At 47.0% G+C, this 19930-nt stretch overlaps 1 protein-coding gene across 5 annotated transcripts in view; it reads right to left on the bottom strand.

The window, feature by feature from the left end:
* sorcs2 (sortilin-related VPS10 domain containing receptor 2) overlaps positions 1-19930 on the bottom strand; it is a 963142-nt gene that overhangs the window by 597312 nt on the left and 345900 nt on the right. For all 5 annotated transcript variants that reach the window (XM_072495949.1, XM_072495950.1, XM_072495951.1 and 2 more), the window contains exon 3: positions 12621-12720. In XM_072495949.1, the coding sequence (XP_072352050.1) occupies positions 12621-12720 (100 nt within the window). The remainder of the gene's footprint in view (positions 1-12620; positions 12721-19930) is intronic.

The following is a 19930-nucleotide window of genomic DNA, read 5'->3' as shown; positions in this document are numbered from 1 at the left end:
GGATGTAGGGAAGTTGTTTCCATTAGCAGGGGAGACTAGGACCCGGGGGCACAGCCTTAGAATAAAAGGGAGTCACTTTAGAACAGAGATGAGGAGAAATTTCTTCAGCCAGAGAGTGGTGGGTCTGTGGAATTCATTGCCACAGAGGGTGATGGAGGCCGGGACGTTGAGTGTCTTTAAGACAGAAGTTGATAAATTCTTGATTTCTCAACGAATTAAGGGCTATGGAGAGAGAGCGGGTAAATGGAGTTGAAATCAGCCATGATTGAATGGTGGAGTGGACTCGATGGGCCGAATGGCCTTACTTCCGCTCCTATATCTTATGGTCTTATATTCAGGACTTCATGTGCTTCCAATGCAACCAAGGGGGGCAAATTCAGGCATGTTGCAGCAAAGGCAAAGCGCACCAATGCAAAAAAAAACAGCAGCAGCAGTCTACAGATCCACTGAACTTAGTGGAGATGAGCTCTGAAAAAGAGCATATAATGCATCAGTTGAATGCAGACATAGAGAATCATAGAAAACCTACATTGCAGAAGGAGGCCATCCAGTCCATCGGGTCTGCACCGACCCTCTGAAAGAACACCCTACCTAGGCCCACTCCACAGCCCTATTCCCATAACCCGACATAACCTTTGCGCACTGAGGTGTAATTTAACATGGCCAACCCACCTGATCTGCAAATATTTGGACTGTTGGAGGAAACCGGAGCATCCGGAGGAAACCCACACAGACACGGGGAGAATGTGCAAACTCCACACAGCCACCCAAGGTAGGAATTGAACTCAGGTCCCTGGTGCTGTGAGACAGCAGTGCTAACCACTGTTCCGCCCAATTGAATAAGACAGCTCTTATTTTTATTTATAAATTTAAAGTGCCCAATTCTTTTTTTCCCAATTAAGGGGCAATTTAGTGTGACCAACCCACCTATCCTGCACATCTTTGGGTTTTGGGGTGAGAACCATACAGACATGGGGAGAATATGCAAACTCCACACGGACAAGAGCAGCATGGTGACACAGTGGTTAGCACCGTTGCCTCGTGGTGCCAGGTTCAACCCCAGCCCGGTCACTGTCTGTGTGGAGTTTGCACATTCTCCCCGTGTCTGAATGGATCTCACTCCCACAACCCAAAAAGATGTGCCGAGCAGGTGAATTGACCATGCTAAAGTGCCCCTTAATTGGAAAGCAAATTTGGTACTCTAAATTCAGAAAAGAAAAAAGAGCTCCAGCCGAACAGTGACCCGGGGCCAGAATCGAGTCAATGATTCGACATTGTGACTGAGCACAAGCCAATACTGGGCCAGTTAAGGGAAGATAAGCCATATAGCCCAAAGCCTTGTTGAGTCCCTACTGATGGCAGCTTCCAACTATGCTTTTCAGCACTGGCCTGGGATGCAAATTGCTAATGCGGATGCATTAATTCTCTTGCCCCTACCCAAAATCATTGTTACACAGCGCTCACCCAAGACAGACAAAGATTTTTGTTTAAATTTGGAGTAAATTTAAACAAAAATCTTTGTCTGTCCTGGGTGAAGGTTGTGTAACAATCATTTGAGGCTAGTTTGCCTGTCGTTGAAGTGGTTCCTCCTGAGGTGGCATTGACTGTGGACCATTTGAGTGCCAAACCTGTGGCTGGGCTTCAGAGGTCCTGGAGAATCCAGAGGTCTCCACACCAATTGACTTTTTGATGCACGCTCTTTCCTTGGTTGTCCCTGTTAAGCTTTGCAACTTTTTTCTTTTCAGTTTTGAGGTAGTGTGTGAAGGAAATAAAGGGGGGAATGATGTGGTAGCATAGCCCCTTTAAGGCGATGGGCTCCATGGACCACGTGACCAGCTCGGGCCCGATTGTGCGGGAGCGCACAAACCTCAGCCAATGGGGAGTTTGGGCAGGGAGCAGGACCCCGGGCAGTATGGACCAGGGAGCTGAATTATAAAGACCTGTTGTACCGTGTTCTGTGCCTGTTATTTAAGTCCTTTGCCTTTCATCAATAAACCCCTCTGTTTACTATTGGAAGCCTCCAGGGTATGTCTCGAGTCACCACAGAAGCAAACACAGGTACAAGAAGATACATATCAGTCATGATCTAATTGAATGGCAGAACAGGTTCAAGCTGTTGAATGGTCAAATCTACATTTTCCTATGTTTGAAACACCAAATCAACCAGATATTAATTTGCCATGAAGTGAGAGATGTAACAACTGCTGCATCTGCTATCCCAAGTGGTAAAAGGTTAAACTGAGCTAATTTTCATCTCAATACAGTTGTTACACGTTCCTATGTTTAAAAGAAATTAGGGAATCACTTCACGCCTCGGATGATATTTAATGATCCCGGCAATTGATGAGTTACTATTAATTTTCCAGAAACTTGCAGTCAGAAAGCTGAACCTTTGTCATATAAACATAGACTTCCAACATTGTCATGCACATGTACAGTCCCATGTAATTCATCACGTTAAGCAAGGCTTTCAAGTCCCAGAACTAGACAGGACACACATGCACAAAATACAGTGTGCATTGCCAGGTACAGTGTAAGTAGCCCACAATGTAAAGGCTTCTGGGAAAATGTATTTAATCAGTGCAATCGAGCCTGCTCTGGCCAATTAATTATTGTCACTGCTCAGCCTGTCAGTGTATTAGCCCCAGTGCAGAAAACAATCACTGCTTGTTCCATGGCTCAAAGCTGGTTATTTATCCGAACAGAGAACATTCAAACAATAGCAGCCTTGCTGGCAGTCAGCGGAGCTCAGTACAAGTAATCTGGGAATTATTACTCCAAGAATCATTTATCTTCGATGTCAGTTTGTCAGCTAATGACAACACAGAGAACCATCACAGTTTAAATGCTCTTTCACTACTGAAATCGATTGGGCAAATTAAAAACCAACACAGTGCCTCCAAACCCTTAACAGTATACACAGTGTGCCTTGCAATTATCCGTCTTCACTCTGTGATCAGCAACAAACAATTCAGTTTTTAAAAAACAAAATATTTTTGAGAATCTGTTTTGAAAATATTTTTATGAATGGCATGATTTGCAGCTAATGGTTTAAAAATATATGGGGATTTATATTTAAACAATTAGAATTATTAATTCAGACTGAAATTTGGCAATATAAATATTTTGTTTCAAAATGTTTAGTAAATATAGTTGCAGCTAACCCAAGGGGTGGTTTGTCCAATGTATCAGCCATTAGACACATTTGGTTAATTGGGAATCCAAATGCAGCTAAAGTCATTTCTGACTACTAAATAAAAAATGAGTATGAGGGAGGTTTTGACTTTGTGATATAGTGTAAAACGAGTGATAACGAGTCAGCAGCCTATTTGAACAACTCTTTATGATTACAATGGAAATAAGAACCAGGAGGGATGTAAACTGAGCTGCCAATTCACTATCACCCATTTTACGTCATCATAGAAGTGCAAAGCTATTCCACAGATACCAGCATAGGGCATATGATCATGATATTCATATTCACACAGTGACTCGTGTATATGTTAACCTTCTTGTCTGTTTGAAGGTGAAATGGTAAACTGAAAAGAAGAGCTTTCATGTTTTATGATTGTTGTGGGTGCTTTACTTCAATAGTTACTGAATGCAGGTAGAAGTTTATGAAGTAAATGTAGACACCAAGTATATTTGCCTGCATTGTGTGAAAAGCATCTTTCACTACCATTAGTGTATGTGGTTAAAGCAGTGCCGTCATCGCCACAACTGTTGTAGTTAGAGGTTTCTATTAGACAACTCTGGCATAGTATGCTGTTGTTGGCTTTCCGATTTTGGATCTAACCTGCAATATATCTGGAGGCCACAAAGAACCCTTCATAACTTTTGTCTTCCCAGAAATTAACTGCGGCAATGGCATTATGGAAGCTTTTATTACTTCATAACATGTCACTTCCCCTTTGATTTCTTACTCCTAGATAGACATTGTTTCCTGGCTGAAAGGAAGTGTGTAAATAACCTACTTCTAAGTTGGATTGCTGGGAGAGGTGTAAAAATGATCTCCTTGGTGTCAGTCATACCTCAGTTGGTAGCACTCTGAGTCATAAGGTTGTGAGTTAAAATCCCATTCCAGGCATTGAGCACAGGGATCAAGGCTGACACATCGGCGCAGCACAGACAAACGGTTTCATTGCTGGAGTCGCCATCTTCCAAATGAGACCTTAAAACCAAGACTGCCATAGCAGATGACAAGATTCCATGGCACTATTTCAAAGAATTGTGGAAGGTTATCCCCAGTGTGCTGGCCAATATAATTCCTCAAATCAACATCAAAGAAAACAGAATATCTGGTCATTATTGCATGGTGCCCATAGTCCCCATGCCAACATATGCTCCCCAACTACCCCATGCCCTCTCTTACCCCCATGCCACCTCCAGAGCCATTCACCCAGCATCCACCAAGGGCAGGCCTCGGGGGGCATGTGGAGAGACAATAAAAATATTTTAATATAATACAGCTGTCACATATACACACTTGATGGCAAAAAATCTTCATGAAAGTCAATCAAAGTTTTAAAATTTCATCAAGTAGTTAATCTCCTGTAAAAACAGACAAGCGCCTATTCAGATCCTACGTCAAAGGCAGCCAATCCTTTAATAGCATCTAATATCTGTCAATTAAATTATGAACTCATAAAACCCTTTTAATATAATTGTAGCTTTTCAAACACCAAGCATTCATAATGATGTAATAACAGTGCTGGGGAAATGTCAACAAAAAACCCATTGAAACAACATGAACAAATGCGAAGTTAACATTTTTCTTACACCAGAGGGCCTGTCAATGTAAACAATCCAGCAGAGAGCTTTGTCTTAACGCCAACTGACAACTATGGCCGTTATTTTAATGTCTTAAGAATGGAGCATTTAAAAAACATCAGATCAGAACATTTAAGCAGACCTTATCTGCTCTTCAAGGATGTTTATTACTATTCCATCAATTTGTGATTCTCATAATAATCTTTATTATTGTCACGAGTAGGTTACATTAACACTGCAATGAAGTTACTGTGAAAAGCCTCTAGTTGCCACATTCCGGCGTCTGTTCAGATACGCTGAGGGAGAATTCAGAATGTCCAATTCACCTAACAGCACGTCTTCCGGGACTTGTGGGAGGAAACCAGGGCACCCGAAGGAAATCCACGATGACACGGGGAGAACGTGCAGACTCTGCACAGACAGTGACCCAAGCTTGAATCGAACCTGGGACCCTGGTGTTGTGAAGCAACAGTGCAAACCACTATGCTACCGTGCCACCCTACTATGGGATAAGTCCCTTCCAACAGCCGAATAGAGTCTTTTGAACTCAGCACTAAGTTCAAATTGTGCTGACGATTTTAGGCTTCCCTCCAGTGAGATTCAAGCCCTGCCCACTTTCCCCCACCTGCAAAAATGGGATTTAATAGAAATAGTGGCTTCTGCATTCGGGTCCCATCCTCCATTTTTAAAGGCCCACCCCTACATGTTTGCACTGCGTCATACATTTCATCCAGAAGAACATGAACTTCACCAGTGCTAAAATTACAGCATTGTAAATTTACGAACTGAGCTTACCCAGGCGCGTGCATGAATGAAAACCCACTGATATGGAAATTCTATTCTGACCAGGAATTCTCAACTTCACAGAGTTAAGTACATTTGAAACACGAAGATGTCTCAACGATTTGCATATTAATGGAAATCCAAACAGGCACAAACCAGAAAAACGACACATTTTAAAAATCTGATTTATCTAAAATGGGAAAAAAACAAGCAGCAATAAATACTTGTGTGACATTTTCATGATGTGGAGAAATGATTTTAATTGTAAATCAAGAATCACTGTTACAGAATAAAAGAGGATGTATGTCACTCCAATGTCCTTCAAACATGCAGATATTATAAGGTTAAACAAAAGCATTTTGTCAGATTTGGCCTGCTTTTAGGTTAATCTCACACAATTGATCACCACAGTGTGTTTTATTCCAATACTTGTTGTATGCTTTCTGCATTTTATGCCTGATGAAAATATTCAATAAATCTGAAAATAGACATGTTGCTGATGCAGTTGGCATAATCACATCATTAAAACAAATCACGATGTAATCTCCAAAGTATAGATAGAGGAAATGGGATTCAAGAAGCTAGCTAGGAAATGTGGACGATGGGCATTTATATCTTGAATGTAATCCAATTTTGAAAGCATCCAAAAACAATGCAAAGGCATTTATTTTTGCCATCACAAAAGCAGGTGAGGTAACACTTCAAAAGGTTTCAGCTCTGTCACTAGTGTATGCAATACAGGCAAAAATGTTGTTGAGGGAACATTTGTTTCGTAGTATATGATGAGAAAATTACTACTTTCAGAAAATATTTAACCCCTTCTGTGATGCCCACATCAGAAACTAAAATAACCCAGTGTAAATCTAATTGTCGCCTCACCCCATGAGCAGTGTCATCAGGGGGAATTATTTAATTCATGTACTATAAAATATTTTCTCCTGGTGCTACTTGTTTAAAGGTCTGTGGGCTTCACTGGCTAAGCCAGCATGTGTTGTCCATTCTTAATTGACCCTGAGAAGGTGCTGGTGAGTTGCCTTTCTGAACCACAGCAGGCCATGTGGTGTATGTACACCAACTACTATTAAGGGAGGGAGTTGGCCCAGCGATAGTGAAGGAACAACAATATATTTCCAAGTTAGGGTGGTGAGTGACTTGGATGGAAACCTCCAGCTGGTGGGGCTTCCCTGTATCTGCCGCCCTTGTCCTTTCTAGACGGTAGTGGTCTTGGGTTTGGAAGGTGCTGCCTAAGGAGCCTCGGTGAGTTCCTGCAGTGCATCTTGTAGCTGGTACACACTGCTGCTACTATGCGTCGGTGGTGATGTGTTGGGTGCTCTGGATCCGTGGAACACATACAGGCCACCAACACTTAAAATAGTGCAACACTATTTTATTAAGTTAGAAACTGTTGAACATACTTTCACTGTGGGTTAACACGATGTTAGATTAAACTAAAGACTTATGCCTGTCTGAACCAGTCTATGCACTCAGCACATGGTGAGGATCTGTGCTGTAAGCTCCGTCCTTGTAGGAGGCTGCATCCCGAATGAGCGGGAACTCTGATGCCCCCTGTCTTTATAGTGAGTGTGCTCTAACTCGTGATTGGCTGCGGTGTTGTGTGTGTTGATTGGTCCTGCTGTGTGTCCATCAGTGTGTGTGTGTGTATCCGCACCATGATATACTGGTGTATATTATGACAGCTGGTGGAGGGATTGAATGTTTGTGGAAGGGCTGCCAATCAAGCAGGCTGCTTTGTCCTGGATGGTGTCAAGCTTATTGAGTGTTATTGGAGCTGCATTCATCCAGGCAAGTGGGGAGTTTTCCATCACACCCCTGATTCATGCTTTGTCGGTGGTGGACAGGCTTTGGGGAGTCAGGAGTTGAATTACTTGCTGCAGGATTCCTAGCCTCTGACCTGCTCTTGTGGCCACAGTATTTATATGGCTTGTCCAGTTCAGTTTCTGGTCAATGATAATCCCCAGGATGTTGATAGTGGGGGATTCAGTGATGGTAATGCCATTGAATGCTTGTAAGCATAATGTCATTTTCAGATATCTCCAGTAGCTCCCTCAACACTTAACAATGTTTAACTTTCTTATTTAACATGACGAGACTTTGTAAGCTTTCTACCGCTTTTAAACACTGCGCAGAGCTATAGAGATAAGACTAATAGCATTTCACAAGGCACCAAATTTAGGGGATTTACTTGTCTTGTTTGTGAGAGAAGACAGCACATACATAAAAGCCAGTTATGAAAACATTGTATATGCATCATATGCTCCAAGAGGCAAACTGAGAGCTTTGGGCTAACAATTCCACAGAGGCTGCCACAGGACAGTGGCAAAAAGTACATTGCAACTAATTATTTTGAACCAGTCTGCCAGAGTGATGTAGGCATGTCGGGAAGGTGCGCTTCCACTGTCACATCCCTTCAGAGAAATAGAGCTACAATTTGTACTGTTCACCTTGTCAACACGATGGCTTTTTTTGAATTAATGATAAGCTCTGAAATGGTGTCCTGCTGATAGACAAATGCAATTCAAAAATATTCAATATGCATATATTCTTGGTTTTCAGACTGAGACCTCGCAGTTCGGTCAAGAAGTGTAAAGAATTAAAAATAAATATGCAGAGTTTAAAAGAAAATAACTCGAGTAGTGACAGAGCTGGTATTTTCATTGCTCTTGAAATTACATTTCACAGTTAACACTTCAGAAACACGGCACAACTTAACGGAAAAATTTCTAAGTGTCATTTTGGGCGCGATTGGCAAGGTGTTTCTCGACGGCCGCATTGGCGAAATCACAGCCTGTATCTAATAGCACTTAGTGCTGAAACGGAGCCCCCACAAGCTTCTTGCCATTACTGGCTGTCTTGGGCAGCACAGTGGCACAATGGTTAGCACTGCTGCCTCACAGTGCCGAGGTGCCAGGTTCGATCCCGGCCCTGGGTCACTGTCCGTGTGGAGTTTGATATGCTCCCCGTGTTGCGTGGGTTTCGCCCCCACAACCCAAAGATGTGCAGGGTAGGTGGATTGGCCACACTAAATTGCCCCTTAATTGGAAAAAATAAATTGGGTACTCTAAATTTGAAACAAATACTGCCTGTCTTGCCATCTGATTCACCAGGCTCACGCCTCAGCGTCTCAATGCTAACAAGGGAAAGCTGCTTTTAAACGATTTTTCACCAGTCACTCCCAGTCAACACACAAGCATGGCTGCATGGGGATGACGACCGGGACAGGCTTCTCTACACTGTGAATGAGAGACAGGGAATTCTGTTCACCCGAGGACCAGCAGCAGCATCACCATTGCAGCTTGGGAGGCAGTGGCAGCGGCTGTTGAGCGGGCAGCATGACCAGGAGGCCAGCGTCCAATGTCAGAAGACCAGCAACCTCCAGCACTCTCCTAACATCAGTTCCGCCTGCCACCTCTCAAATTCCCAACCTGCCACCCCCCCACCCCCCCACCCTCCCTCTCCGACAAATCACTGGCTGACCCCTCCCACCCTCCCCACATCTGATCTTCGTGCTTGCTCCTCAGCACTCCCTAATACTCACTAGTACCACCCCGTCATATCCAGTTGCGGTCCCTACACATGCAACCTGCTATAAACCACCCTGATCCATCAAGCACGCATTGCACAAAGCCCTCTCTTTGTCCGCACAGGAGAAAATGGCCCATCATAAGCTTGAAAAGACCAATCCAAGTGGGCACCATACCAGAGATCCAAGTCCTCACTCCCTATGAGGAACGGGCCTTGGAGATCGCGGGGTAATCAGAGGAGAGAGCAGTCACTGCCAGCAAGATTGGCCTGTGCCGCAGAGTTGAGGATCCACTGCCTCTTCACCCAGATGATCTGTCTCAAGTGAGTTGTTCACATCAGACAAAATAATCCTTCCCTCTCACTGACCGCATGTCAATTCTCTTGCAGGATCTTCATCTGATGGGGCCGGGTCATCTGGAGTCATCACGTCACCCACTGCCACCCATGAGACCACCTCAAAGGAGAGCTCCCTGGAGATCACCATCGAGGCGTCACAGCTATCGTCCCCACCTTTCACCAGCACAGAGACATACACCACGGTGGGTGACATTAATGGTCAGGCTGCTGGGGCACAATCTGGTGAGCACCACAGTTGCTGATGCACATCAGGTGGTGGCAGAAACATCCAAGGAGTCAGCAGTCGGAGGTCTGCTGGATTCCAGGACTCAGCTGAGTTCCAGTCAGATGCCGAGCCTCTGGACAAGGTTATCCCAAAGCTGATGGAGATGCTAGGATACAGCTGTGAAATTCAGGAGGGGATGTCAGAGACCTTTCAGCGAGTGCATAGCTGATTGGAGGAGTCCAAAAGGTTATGAGCCCAATGTGTGACACCGAGGCCAACACTGCTAGGGTGGCAACCACGGTCGAAATCCTGGAGCATGGCATCCGCATATTGAGTGGTGATGTACAAGGCATGGTTCAGTCTGTGACGACCATGACTGAGGGCCTCAAAATCATGACCCAGTCGCTGAGGGACATGTCCCATGTGCAGGTGAACATTGCCGAGGTACTCCAGAGCATGTCCCAGTCGCTGAAGGACGAGTCCCAGATGCAGATGGGCATTGCCAGGGCACTGTCACTGAGGACCATCGATGAGGGCGTTGACACCATAGTGCAGACAATAGGGAGGCACCAGAACAGGCAGAGCCAGATGATGCAGAAGCCTCTAGTGTTCACTCCAGTTGCCCCTCCATCCCATCCCCCCCCCCCCCCCCCCAGAGCCCCACGGACACTGTCAAAGAGGAAGAAGCACTGGAGGCCAACCCAGCGCCTGCCACGAAGAAGACGACGGTGGTCTCTAGTTCTTCCGCATCCCCCCACCCTGACATTGGCACAACTCAAGGACAGCAGGCAGAACAGGGTAGCATGGCAAAGCCAGTGACACCAGTAAGTTGGTTGGTGCCCCCAGCCAACTCCAGGCCCAGCAGAGGATGCCCGTAAAGCACATCAAAGGCCACAGGGCACGAAAAGCAGCAGGCTGCCTCCACATAATAATAACTCTGATGTGCATCTTGGGGACACACCTAGATGTAGCAGTAGATCATGTAAGATCAAGAGGATTGAAGATCACTGATTGGGTACCGGGGGGTGGGGTAGGGTTGGGGGGTGGCATTATCTGTAGCTAGGGGGAATGGGATAATCTCACAGCAAGTTATCATGATCCTGCCTTATATATTGACCCGCTGACAGTGCCGACACAGGCCCATCACCCTGTGGTGATGTTGCACAGGCCCTGGGAGGGGAATGGGTGTAAGGGGGTGAGCTGATGGACAAAGCCTCATCCTATGAGAATCTGATGAGAATGAGGGCCTCCCAGTACCTCCGGGCAAGCCGGAACCTCACTGTCACCTGTCCTCCATCCTTCGTCCCCTCCTGAGAGTCCTGCCCGGGCGTCCTCCATCTCCTCCTGTCCGCGTCCTCCTCACACGAGACGCATGTCCCTCCTCCTCCTCCGCCAGCCTGTCGTCCCTCTGCTGTGCCAGGTAGTGGAGGGCACAGCAGACCATGTCAAAGCAAGAGACACTCTGTGGAGTGTACTGCAGTGCACCACCAGAACGGTCAAGGCATCGGAACCGCATTTTGAGCAATCCAATGCAGCGCTCAATGACAGCATGGGTGGCACATCGGCCTCATTATATTTGGTCTCCGGCTTCTGCACGGCCGTCTTCAGCCAGGACCTCAGCGGTCCCTTATGCCCCCAAGAGTCAACCCGTCAGCCTAGGGTGGTTCATCGAAGACGCCGGAAACTCCAAGTGTCCCAGGATATAGCTGCCATGCACACTCCCCGGGAAACATGCACACATGTGCATGATCCAGAGATGGTGGTCACACATGAGTTGAACATTCAGGAAATGGAGCCCCTTCCTGTTAATGCCCCTTCCTCTTACCTTAAGCTGCGGTGTGTGCAAGACAACATGCGTGCCATCTATTTCCCCTGGACCTTGGGTATCCCGACGATGGCGGAGAATCCTGCTGCCTGGGCATCTTGGTGGATTTAGTCCACTCAAATTTGATATAGTCAGTTGCCCGGGCAAACAGTGACTTCACAGATGCAGTTGTGGGCTATAGCTTGAGAAATGCTGCACAAGTCCCCACTCCAGCCCTGGAACGAACCGGTGGCATAAATGTTCAATGTTACCGTGACCTTCTCGGCCACCAGGAGTGGTTGTCCTCCTCCTCCACATGGTGCACGTCAGTGAGGACATGGTGCATGTTGCCTCAATGTCTCTTTGTTGAAGCGGAGACAGGCAGCAGCTGTAGTTAACCCCTGTTGTGGGTATGCACAATATTTAAAGATGGCTTGAAGACCTCAAAGATGAAAAGTCACACCAGATTCATACCGGGTGCAAACTGGTGGTTAAATCACGCCCAACGCTTCAAAATTCAAGGAACATATTTGTAATTTCACAGTGAATTTTAACCCTTCCCTACAGCAATTGGAGTATCAATTCTTTCAATAAGGTCACACAAATAATCTTATTAACATTTTTTTACTAATTGGACAAGCTGGAACAAACCATGGGAACCGGTGCAGGGCTGTCAAAGTTTCTGGATTAGTAATGGCTTTAACTCCTGACAAGGGATCTCATTACAAGCTTGATTTCATGAATTTTTAAATGTAAACATTGATACGATTTCTTACCAAGCCCGATTTTCTGTGTTGGGACAGTTATAAAATGAAAGGAAACACTCGGGATGCAAAATTTGAGCTGGGTAGCAATATGTCAACCTATGAGCAAGTAAAATGCTGAGGGGAAAATATGCATCTTTACAAAGCTGAAAGTGTTCCTGTCTTTTGCAATGTCACTAGCTCTTTGGTGACAAATTTTCCTGTTACACTGTGCAGAGCACTTAATTAGCAGTGACGTCTAACAGCGAGAAAAAAAAGCCTCGTCCTCTGGTCATCTGATAATTTGCGTTGGAGGCATTGTAGCTTTGGAGAAAAAAACTAAAGGAAGAAAAAGGTCATTAAAATGAGCAACACCCACTCCCCGCCCCCTTTCCATACTCTAATTCTCTCATACCTTTCTTTTGTTTGCCGGGCAAATGTAGAAATTGGTGATGATGTTGCTGGTGCCAGACTGCAGGTTCAGTTTTACATAGTTGGTTCCATAATCTGATGACCTGTCAACAAAGAATAAGAAGCAATGGGTAATTAATTATGATATTACTGTATGTGGGCCTGTAAATTGTCCACTTTTATCAATAAAGGCAAAGCCTGGAATGGGAATTTTACACTCAAGTGAACGGCTTTTGTTGATCATTATTCAGCCAAAACCTATTGCATTACCAACAAATAAGCATAAGTACTCGGAGCAGAAATAGGCCATTTTGTCCCTTCAGCTTCTTCTGTCATTCAATAAGATTGTGTCTGATCAGTTTGTGTTTTAAATTCCATATTCCCATCTACCCTCGATAACCTTGAGTTCCCTTACCCAAGAAGAATCTGTCCACCTCCACCTTAAAAATATTCGATGACCCCGCCGTCAAGACTTTCAGAGTGTCCCAAAGTTGCACCAGTGTCTTAAGAGAAAAAATACTCAACCCGCCAGCAGCCTTTGACGCAGCTCCTCCAAAGCCTCTCCACCGTCATCCGGCTGGGTGAGTCTACTCTCGCCTCGTTCCATTCTCATCGCTCTGATTATTTGCAATGGTTTCTCTTCTTGCTTCTGTACCATTACTTCTGGTGTTTCTCAAGGGTCTATCCTTGCACCCTCCTATTTCCCATACACTCCCCCATGGCGACATCCTCCAAAAGCACAAAGTAAGTTTCCATTTGTGGAGAAGCTCAGGTTGATCCTGGAACAGTGTCCTGCTTAAGCTGAGTACTAAGCTGGGAATTTGATGCAAGTGGCAATTCGGTTCCAGGGTGAAAGGAGATGCTGCTTTTTATTTTATTTTTATTTTACCTCCAATAGCTGGTGAATATTCTTCAATCGTTACCAGTCTAGAAGATTGTAACTTGTGATTACTTTAGCTAACTCATCACTAAATTAGCAAAGCAGTCAAATGAAAAAATACGGTTTGATAAACATGGCAGGTGTGCTGTGAGTGCAACATGCGGGAGATTGTGAAATGCTTTGCAGTCAACCATATTTACAGTAAGTGTTTGCAACTTGAGCAACTTCTGCTCCGAGTTGCCAAGCTGTAGGCATTGCAAAGCCATCAGGATGGAGGAGAGTCACCTGGACACTTTGTTCCAGGATGCAATCAACCGATTAGGTTAAGTAAAACTTTAAAGTTAGTCAATGGCCATGGACAGGAGGATGTGACTGCAATTAGGACAGGTATGGGAATCCAGCATGTCGTGATGAAACAGTCTCAACACTCGACTTTGAACAACAGATACAGGCTGGGCAGGATTCTCAGAAATGGAGGCAGAGTGTCCACGCTGTCGTGAAAGATGTTGTGTTTCACGACGGCGCGAAACGGGCACGGGCACTACCAAGGGCCAGCAGGGCGCTGTAGTGGTTCACGCCGCTCCAGCCTCCCTTCCTGGTGCCAAGTGGGCGCCGCGCCAACCCGCGCATGCGCGGGGGACTTCCACAACGCGCGGGTGACTTCCTCAACGCGCCGGCCCCGACGCAGCATGGCGCGGGGGTTCAGGGGCCAGCCGCGTAACAAAATAGGGCCGGGGCTGGAGAGGCCAGCCTGCTGATCGGTGGGCCCCAATCGCGGGCCAGACCCCATCGGAGGCCCCCCCCCGGTGAAGGAGCCCCCCTCCCCTCCCCCACAGGTCAGGCCCCTCCCCTCCCCCACATGCCGCCCCCCCCCCAACCCTGCGTGCAGAGTTCCCGCGTGTGGACGGCGGCGGCGGGACTCTGCCGATTCCGCGCAGCCGTTGGCCCACCAAGGCCGGAGAATCGGCGGCCTGGCCGTGGACAGCGGCCCGCTACCGCGCCAAATGCGCCGGCGCAAATATTCTCCGCTCCTCAGAGAATCGCAAGCCAGCATCGAGGCGGCGTGGCGCAGTTGCGCCGATTCGCCGCGGGGCTCGGAGAATCTCGCACAAGGTACTTACTACCTGTGTGGGTGAGAAGAAGTACTGCAAGATGAATGAACAAACTGACTATTGCACCATGATACAGGGTGCCATTCTAATAGGCCTTGGGGGGGTGGGTGGGTTGTGAGGAGAGTGAAAAGGAATGCGGTAATGATAGGGGACACTATAGTCAGAGGGATATTTACTGCTCTCTGCAGCCACAGTCAAGCATTCTGAAGGTTCTGTTGTCTGCCCAGTACCAGGGATAAGAACATTTCCTTGCAACTGGTGATGTATTTGGAGTGGGAGGACATAGATCCATGTGTCATGATCCATGTTTAACAGTAATTGTGCATTAGTGAATAAGGTCTACACAAATATTATATGAGTAAAAGAATAAAATTGATGGCTCTTTATCTGAATGTGCAAAGCATTCTCAAAAAGAAAGATGAACTATTTGCACAAATATAAATACATGCTTTAGATCACATCGCCAAATCACAAAAAAATTCCAGATCTGTATATACTCAATGGCAATAAGATTTGAAGATGTGCCAAACACCTAGATCTAGGAGTTCCAAGTACATAACTTCTTGAAAATGTGCATGCTGGTATATTAAACCATGAAATAGGATGATGAGGGTTTGGGCTTTTATAAGAAAAAAAGCATCGAGTTTAATAATAATTCCTCATGTAGAAGGTGCTCTGTCCGATCAGAACAGAAGATGCAAAATTGGAGACCGAGGTGGAAAGGAAAGTAAAAAATTGTAGATGAATTGCCAGGGCCATTCTCACCCATTCAGGCTCACTGTCAGTGTGCTTCAGTTTCATTCATAGAACACACAGAAACCCTGCAGTGCAGGAGGCCATTTGACCCATCGAGTCTGCACCCTGGGGCGGCAAGAAAGCACAATGATTAGCACGGCTGCCTCACAGCTCCAGGGTCCCAGGTTCAATTCCAGCCTCTGGTGACTGCGTGGAGTTTGCACTTTCTCCCCGTGTCTACGTGGGTTTCCTCCAGGTGCTCTGGTTTCCTCCCACAATCCAAAGATGTGCACGTTAGGTGGATTGGCCATGTTAAATTGCCCCTTAAGTGTCCAAAAGGTTAGGTGGGGTTACTGGGTTAAGGGGATAGGGTGGAGATGTGAGCTTAAGTAAGGTGCTCTTTCCAAGGGCCGGTGCAGACTTGATGAGCCGAATAACTTCCTTCTGCACTGTAAATTCTCTGATTCTATGTAAATTATATGGCCCTCCGAAAGAGCACCCTAGCTAGACCCTGCCCTATCCCATAGCCCCACCTAAAATGCACATCTTGAGAAACTAAGGGGCAATTTCACCATGGCCATTCCACCTAACCTGCACATCTTTGGTCCGTGGGAGGAAGCTGGAGCACCCGGAGGAAACCCACGCAGACATGGAGGAGAGAACGTGCAAACTTCACACAGTCACCCAAGTCATTCCAAAAAATTGAGCATCACCAGCATGGGCAGCATCTATTGCCCATCCATAACTGACCTCGAGAAAGATGGTGGTGGGCGGCACAGTGGGCATTGGGTAGCACTGCTGCCTCACAGCGCCGAGGATCTGAGTTCGATCCAGGCCCCGGGTCACTGTCCGTGTGTGGGATTTGCACATTCTCCCTGTGTCTGCATGAGTCTCACCACCACAACCCAAAAAGATGTGCAGAGTAGATGAATTGGCCACGTTAAATCTCCCCATAATTGGAAAAAAAAATTGGGTTCTCCCAAAAAAAATTTTTAAAAAGAGAAAGATGAAAAATGAAATGAAAATGAAAATCGCTTATTGTCACAAGTAGGCTTCAAATGAAGTTACTATGAAAAGCCTCTAGTCGCCACATTCCAGCGCCCGTTCGGGGAGGCTGATACGGGAATTGAACCCGCGCTGCTGGCCTGCCTGGGTCTGCTTTAAAAGTCAGCTCTTTAGTCCACTGTGCTAAATGGTGGTGAGCCACCTTCTTGAACTGCTGCACTCCATGGGCGGGGTTTCCAGTTGCACCCACCCCAAAATTCCAGCCAGAGGTGAACGGAGCTTTAAATGGCCAAATTGTCCGTCTTGACCACTACAATTCCGCGACAGGCGGGACCGGAAAACATACTTGCATGCGTCTGTTAGGCACATTAACTTACACTTAACAAGTGTTGTTAGGAAGGAGGTTCCAGGTTTTGATATCAGCAACAGTGAAAGAATGGCAACACAGTGGCCATCCTTCAGTATGCTCTGTGGTATGGAAGGCAACTTAGAGGTAGATACAGATAGCTTCAATGTCTGAGCAGTTGCAAATGATACTGCATACCTTTCAATCAGCAAGCATTCCCACTTTGGCCTTCTGATAGAGGGATGTTTATTGATGGAGTGGCTGAAGATGGTCGGGCCTAAGGCGTTAACCTGAGCAACTCCTGCAGTGATGTCCTGGTGCTGAGATGATTTGCCTCCAAAAACCACAGACATCTGACTTTATGCTAAATGCAATTCCATCCTGTGGACAGTTTCCCCCTGATTCCAACTGACTTTAATGTTGTTCAGCATCCTTCGGTCAAATGCTGCCTTCATTTCAAGAGCAGTCACTCTCAAATCACTTCTGAATTTCAGCCATTTTGTCCATGTTTTGTCCACGGGTGAAATGAGATCTAGAACCAATTACCCCTGCCAGAACACAAAGCGAATATCGGTGAGCAGGTTACTGCTGTGTAAACGCCATTTGATAGGACTATCGATGAAGCCATCGTCACTTTACCGATGATTGAGAGTAGCTGATGGGGCAGTAATTGGCAGGATTGGATTTGTCCTGTTTTTTGTGGAGAGGATGTAATGTTTTTTTCTTAGTAATTTTCCACATTGTCAGGTAGATGCCAGTGTGAAGCTGTACTGGTACAGTTTGGGTGCGACTAGGGCTGGTGCACAAGTTTTCAGCACTAATGCTGGGATGTTGTCAGGGCCCATAGCCTTTACTGAATCCAGTGCCCAGGGCAGGATGGTAAGCAGGGTGGGCTGTACGATTGGACACCATGCCAGTGGTGCCATTCCTGGCCATCCCAAATGCAATTTTACCAGCGGCGGAGGAGGCATCAGATGGCCCACTTGCCATGGACCAACTGGGACCCTAAAGTTGGCGTCTAAGAGCCTCCTCCTTACCACTGCTGGGATTTTACCCGCAGCTCAGAAGGCCAGTGCCAAATGTACAAACCTGACAGACCTGAGGCAGGCAAGGCGCAGGGTGCCCTCTTTTTGCACACCCTGTGCCTATAAAAGCAACCTCTATGTTCTCCTCTCCCCTCCCTCTGCTCTATCCACCCCAACCCTAGCAGAACCACAATCTTACCTTTATCCAAGCTCTATCGCAGTTCACTTCCCCCTCTGGGGCTACCTCCAGTCTCACCAATGGTCACTGCTCCCGGTGGTGATGCTGGGACCAGAGAGCTGACAACCATTTTATTGGTCAACAGCTCTCAGAGGCGGGCTTCTTCTCCAAGGGGAGTAGATTGCCACCTCAAGTGAATTAATGCCCTGAAGGCCGTTAAATGGCTATGGGGTGAGATGGCCAATTGCAGGTGGACCTTGCCCACAGCATAAAGTTCAGCCCCACATGGAGTCAATCAAACTGGTATCCGTGATGTTGGGGACCTCAGGAGGGGGCCGAGTTGCTTATCACTTGCCACATCTGGCTGAGGTTTGTTGTGAACATTAAGGTCTGTTGCACTGACATGCTGGGCTGCCCCATCATTAAGGATGCTTAGGGCAGGCTGCATGTTTGTCCTCTTAATGGGGGTTTAGAAAAACTGAGGCAGATGCACATCATGGCCGGGATTCGCCGGCCCTGCGCCGGGTTGGAGAATCCCCGGGGGGACGCGCGAATCCCACCCCGCCGCCGGCTTCCCTATTCTCCGGCGCCGTTTTTCGGGTGCCGGCAGGATTCCCACTGCGCTGGTTGGGGGCCATTGACAGCACCCCCCCCCCCCGGCGATTCTCCGGGCCCCGATGGGCCGAGTGGCCAACGGGTTTGGCCGAGTCCCGCCAACGTGGATTACTCACCTCCCACACGGCGGGACCTGGAAGGTGAGTGTGTGAGGGCCATCCTGGAGTGTGGGGGGGTGGGGGGGGGGGGGGGGGGGGGGGGAGGTGTGTGGATCCAATCCCGGGAGGTGTGGGGGGGGGGCACGGTGGCCTGGCCCGCAATTGATGCCTACCAAATGGCGGGCGGGCTGGTTCCGTGGGGCCTACTTTACTCCGCGCCAGGCCCCTGTAGGGCTCCACCATATTGCCCGGGGTGCGGCGCCGAGAAAGGAACCGCCGCACATGTGCGGAAATATGCTGGCCATTCCGCGCATGTGTGGAAATACGCCGGCCGTTCCGCGCATGCGTGGACTTGCGCGGGCCGCTCGGCGCCAGCTGGAGCTGCAGGAACCACTCTGGCACCAACCTAGCCCCCTAGAAAGGGGAGAATTCCTCACCTTCAGGGGCTGTTGACGTCGGTTTCCACACCGGCATGGGGACATAGCCCCATTATTGGACAATCCTGCCTCATGTATGGGGGTAGGGGGATGGTGCTCAAATTGGATCTTTAAAATGAATACAAATCCCAGCAAGAAAGATATCTCCATTTTGCTGTCCGTTGCCTTCAAGTTAATGAAATGAAATGAAAATCGCTTATTGTCACAAGTAGGCTTCAAATGAAGTTACTGTGAAAAGCCCCTAGTCGCCACATTCCGGCGCCTGTTCGGGGAGGCTGTTACGGGAATCGAACGGTGCTGCTGGCCTGCCTTGGTCTGCTTTCAAAGCCAGCGATTTAGCCCTGTGCTAAACAGACCCTAATTCTATTTGTAACACTATTCATAAGCTCTGCAGCTCTCAAAACATTCAATAAAATATGGTAATGACCAAATAAAGAACAGAATTTATTTAAACAAAAATCCCACTTGAGTTTACTTTTACTTGATGTACTTGCATTCTGTATAACGCCTGGTGATAAGGAAGCTCTGACAAGCAATCATGTAACAGCTGTCAGGCTGTGATATAAAAAAAATTGTTGCCAAGCTGATAATTAGAGCTTCCATTTAAACTTGAGGTGCCAATTTGACTTTGGTTTACAAATATCGAGTTACATTTCAGAATCTGGTCAAGCCTAAACAGGAGCATCCATCACGGTGGTGTGAACAGCTGATGCCAGTTTCTGAAGTTTGAAGCACAGTGCACGGGAACTAAATTTAATGGGAGTCATTTTAACTTTGTGCGATCGTGCAAAACGGGGTGATGCCGAACTGGAAGCCTGTTTGACATCTCGCCTGATTGTAATTTCTATGCAAAGTCAATGGCAGCTGGTCCAATGTCACCCTT

This window comes from Scyliorhinus torazame, chromosome 3 (genome assembly GCF_047496885.1).
Source record: "Scyliorhinus torazame isolate Kashiwa2021f chromosome 3, sScyTor2.1, whole genome shotgun sequence".
Lineage (NCBI taxonomy): Eukaryota > Metazoa > Chordata > Chondrichthyes > Carcharhiniformes > Scyliorhinidae > Scyliorhinus > Scyliorhinus torazame.
This window is presented reverse-complemented; position numbering and strand designations above follow the sequence as displayed.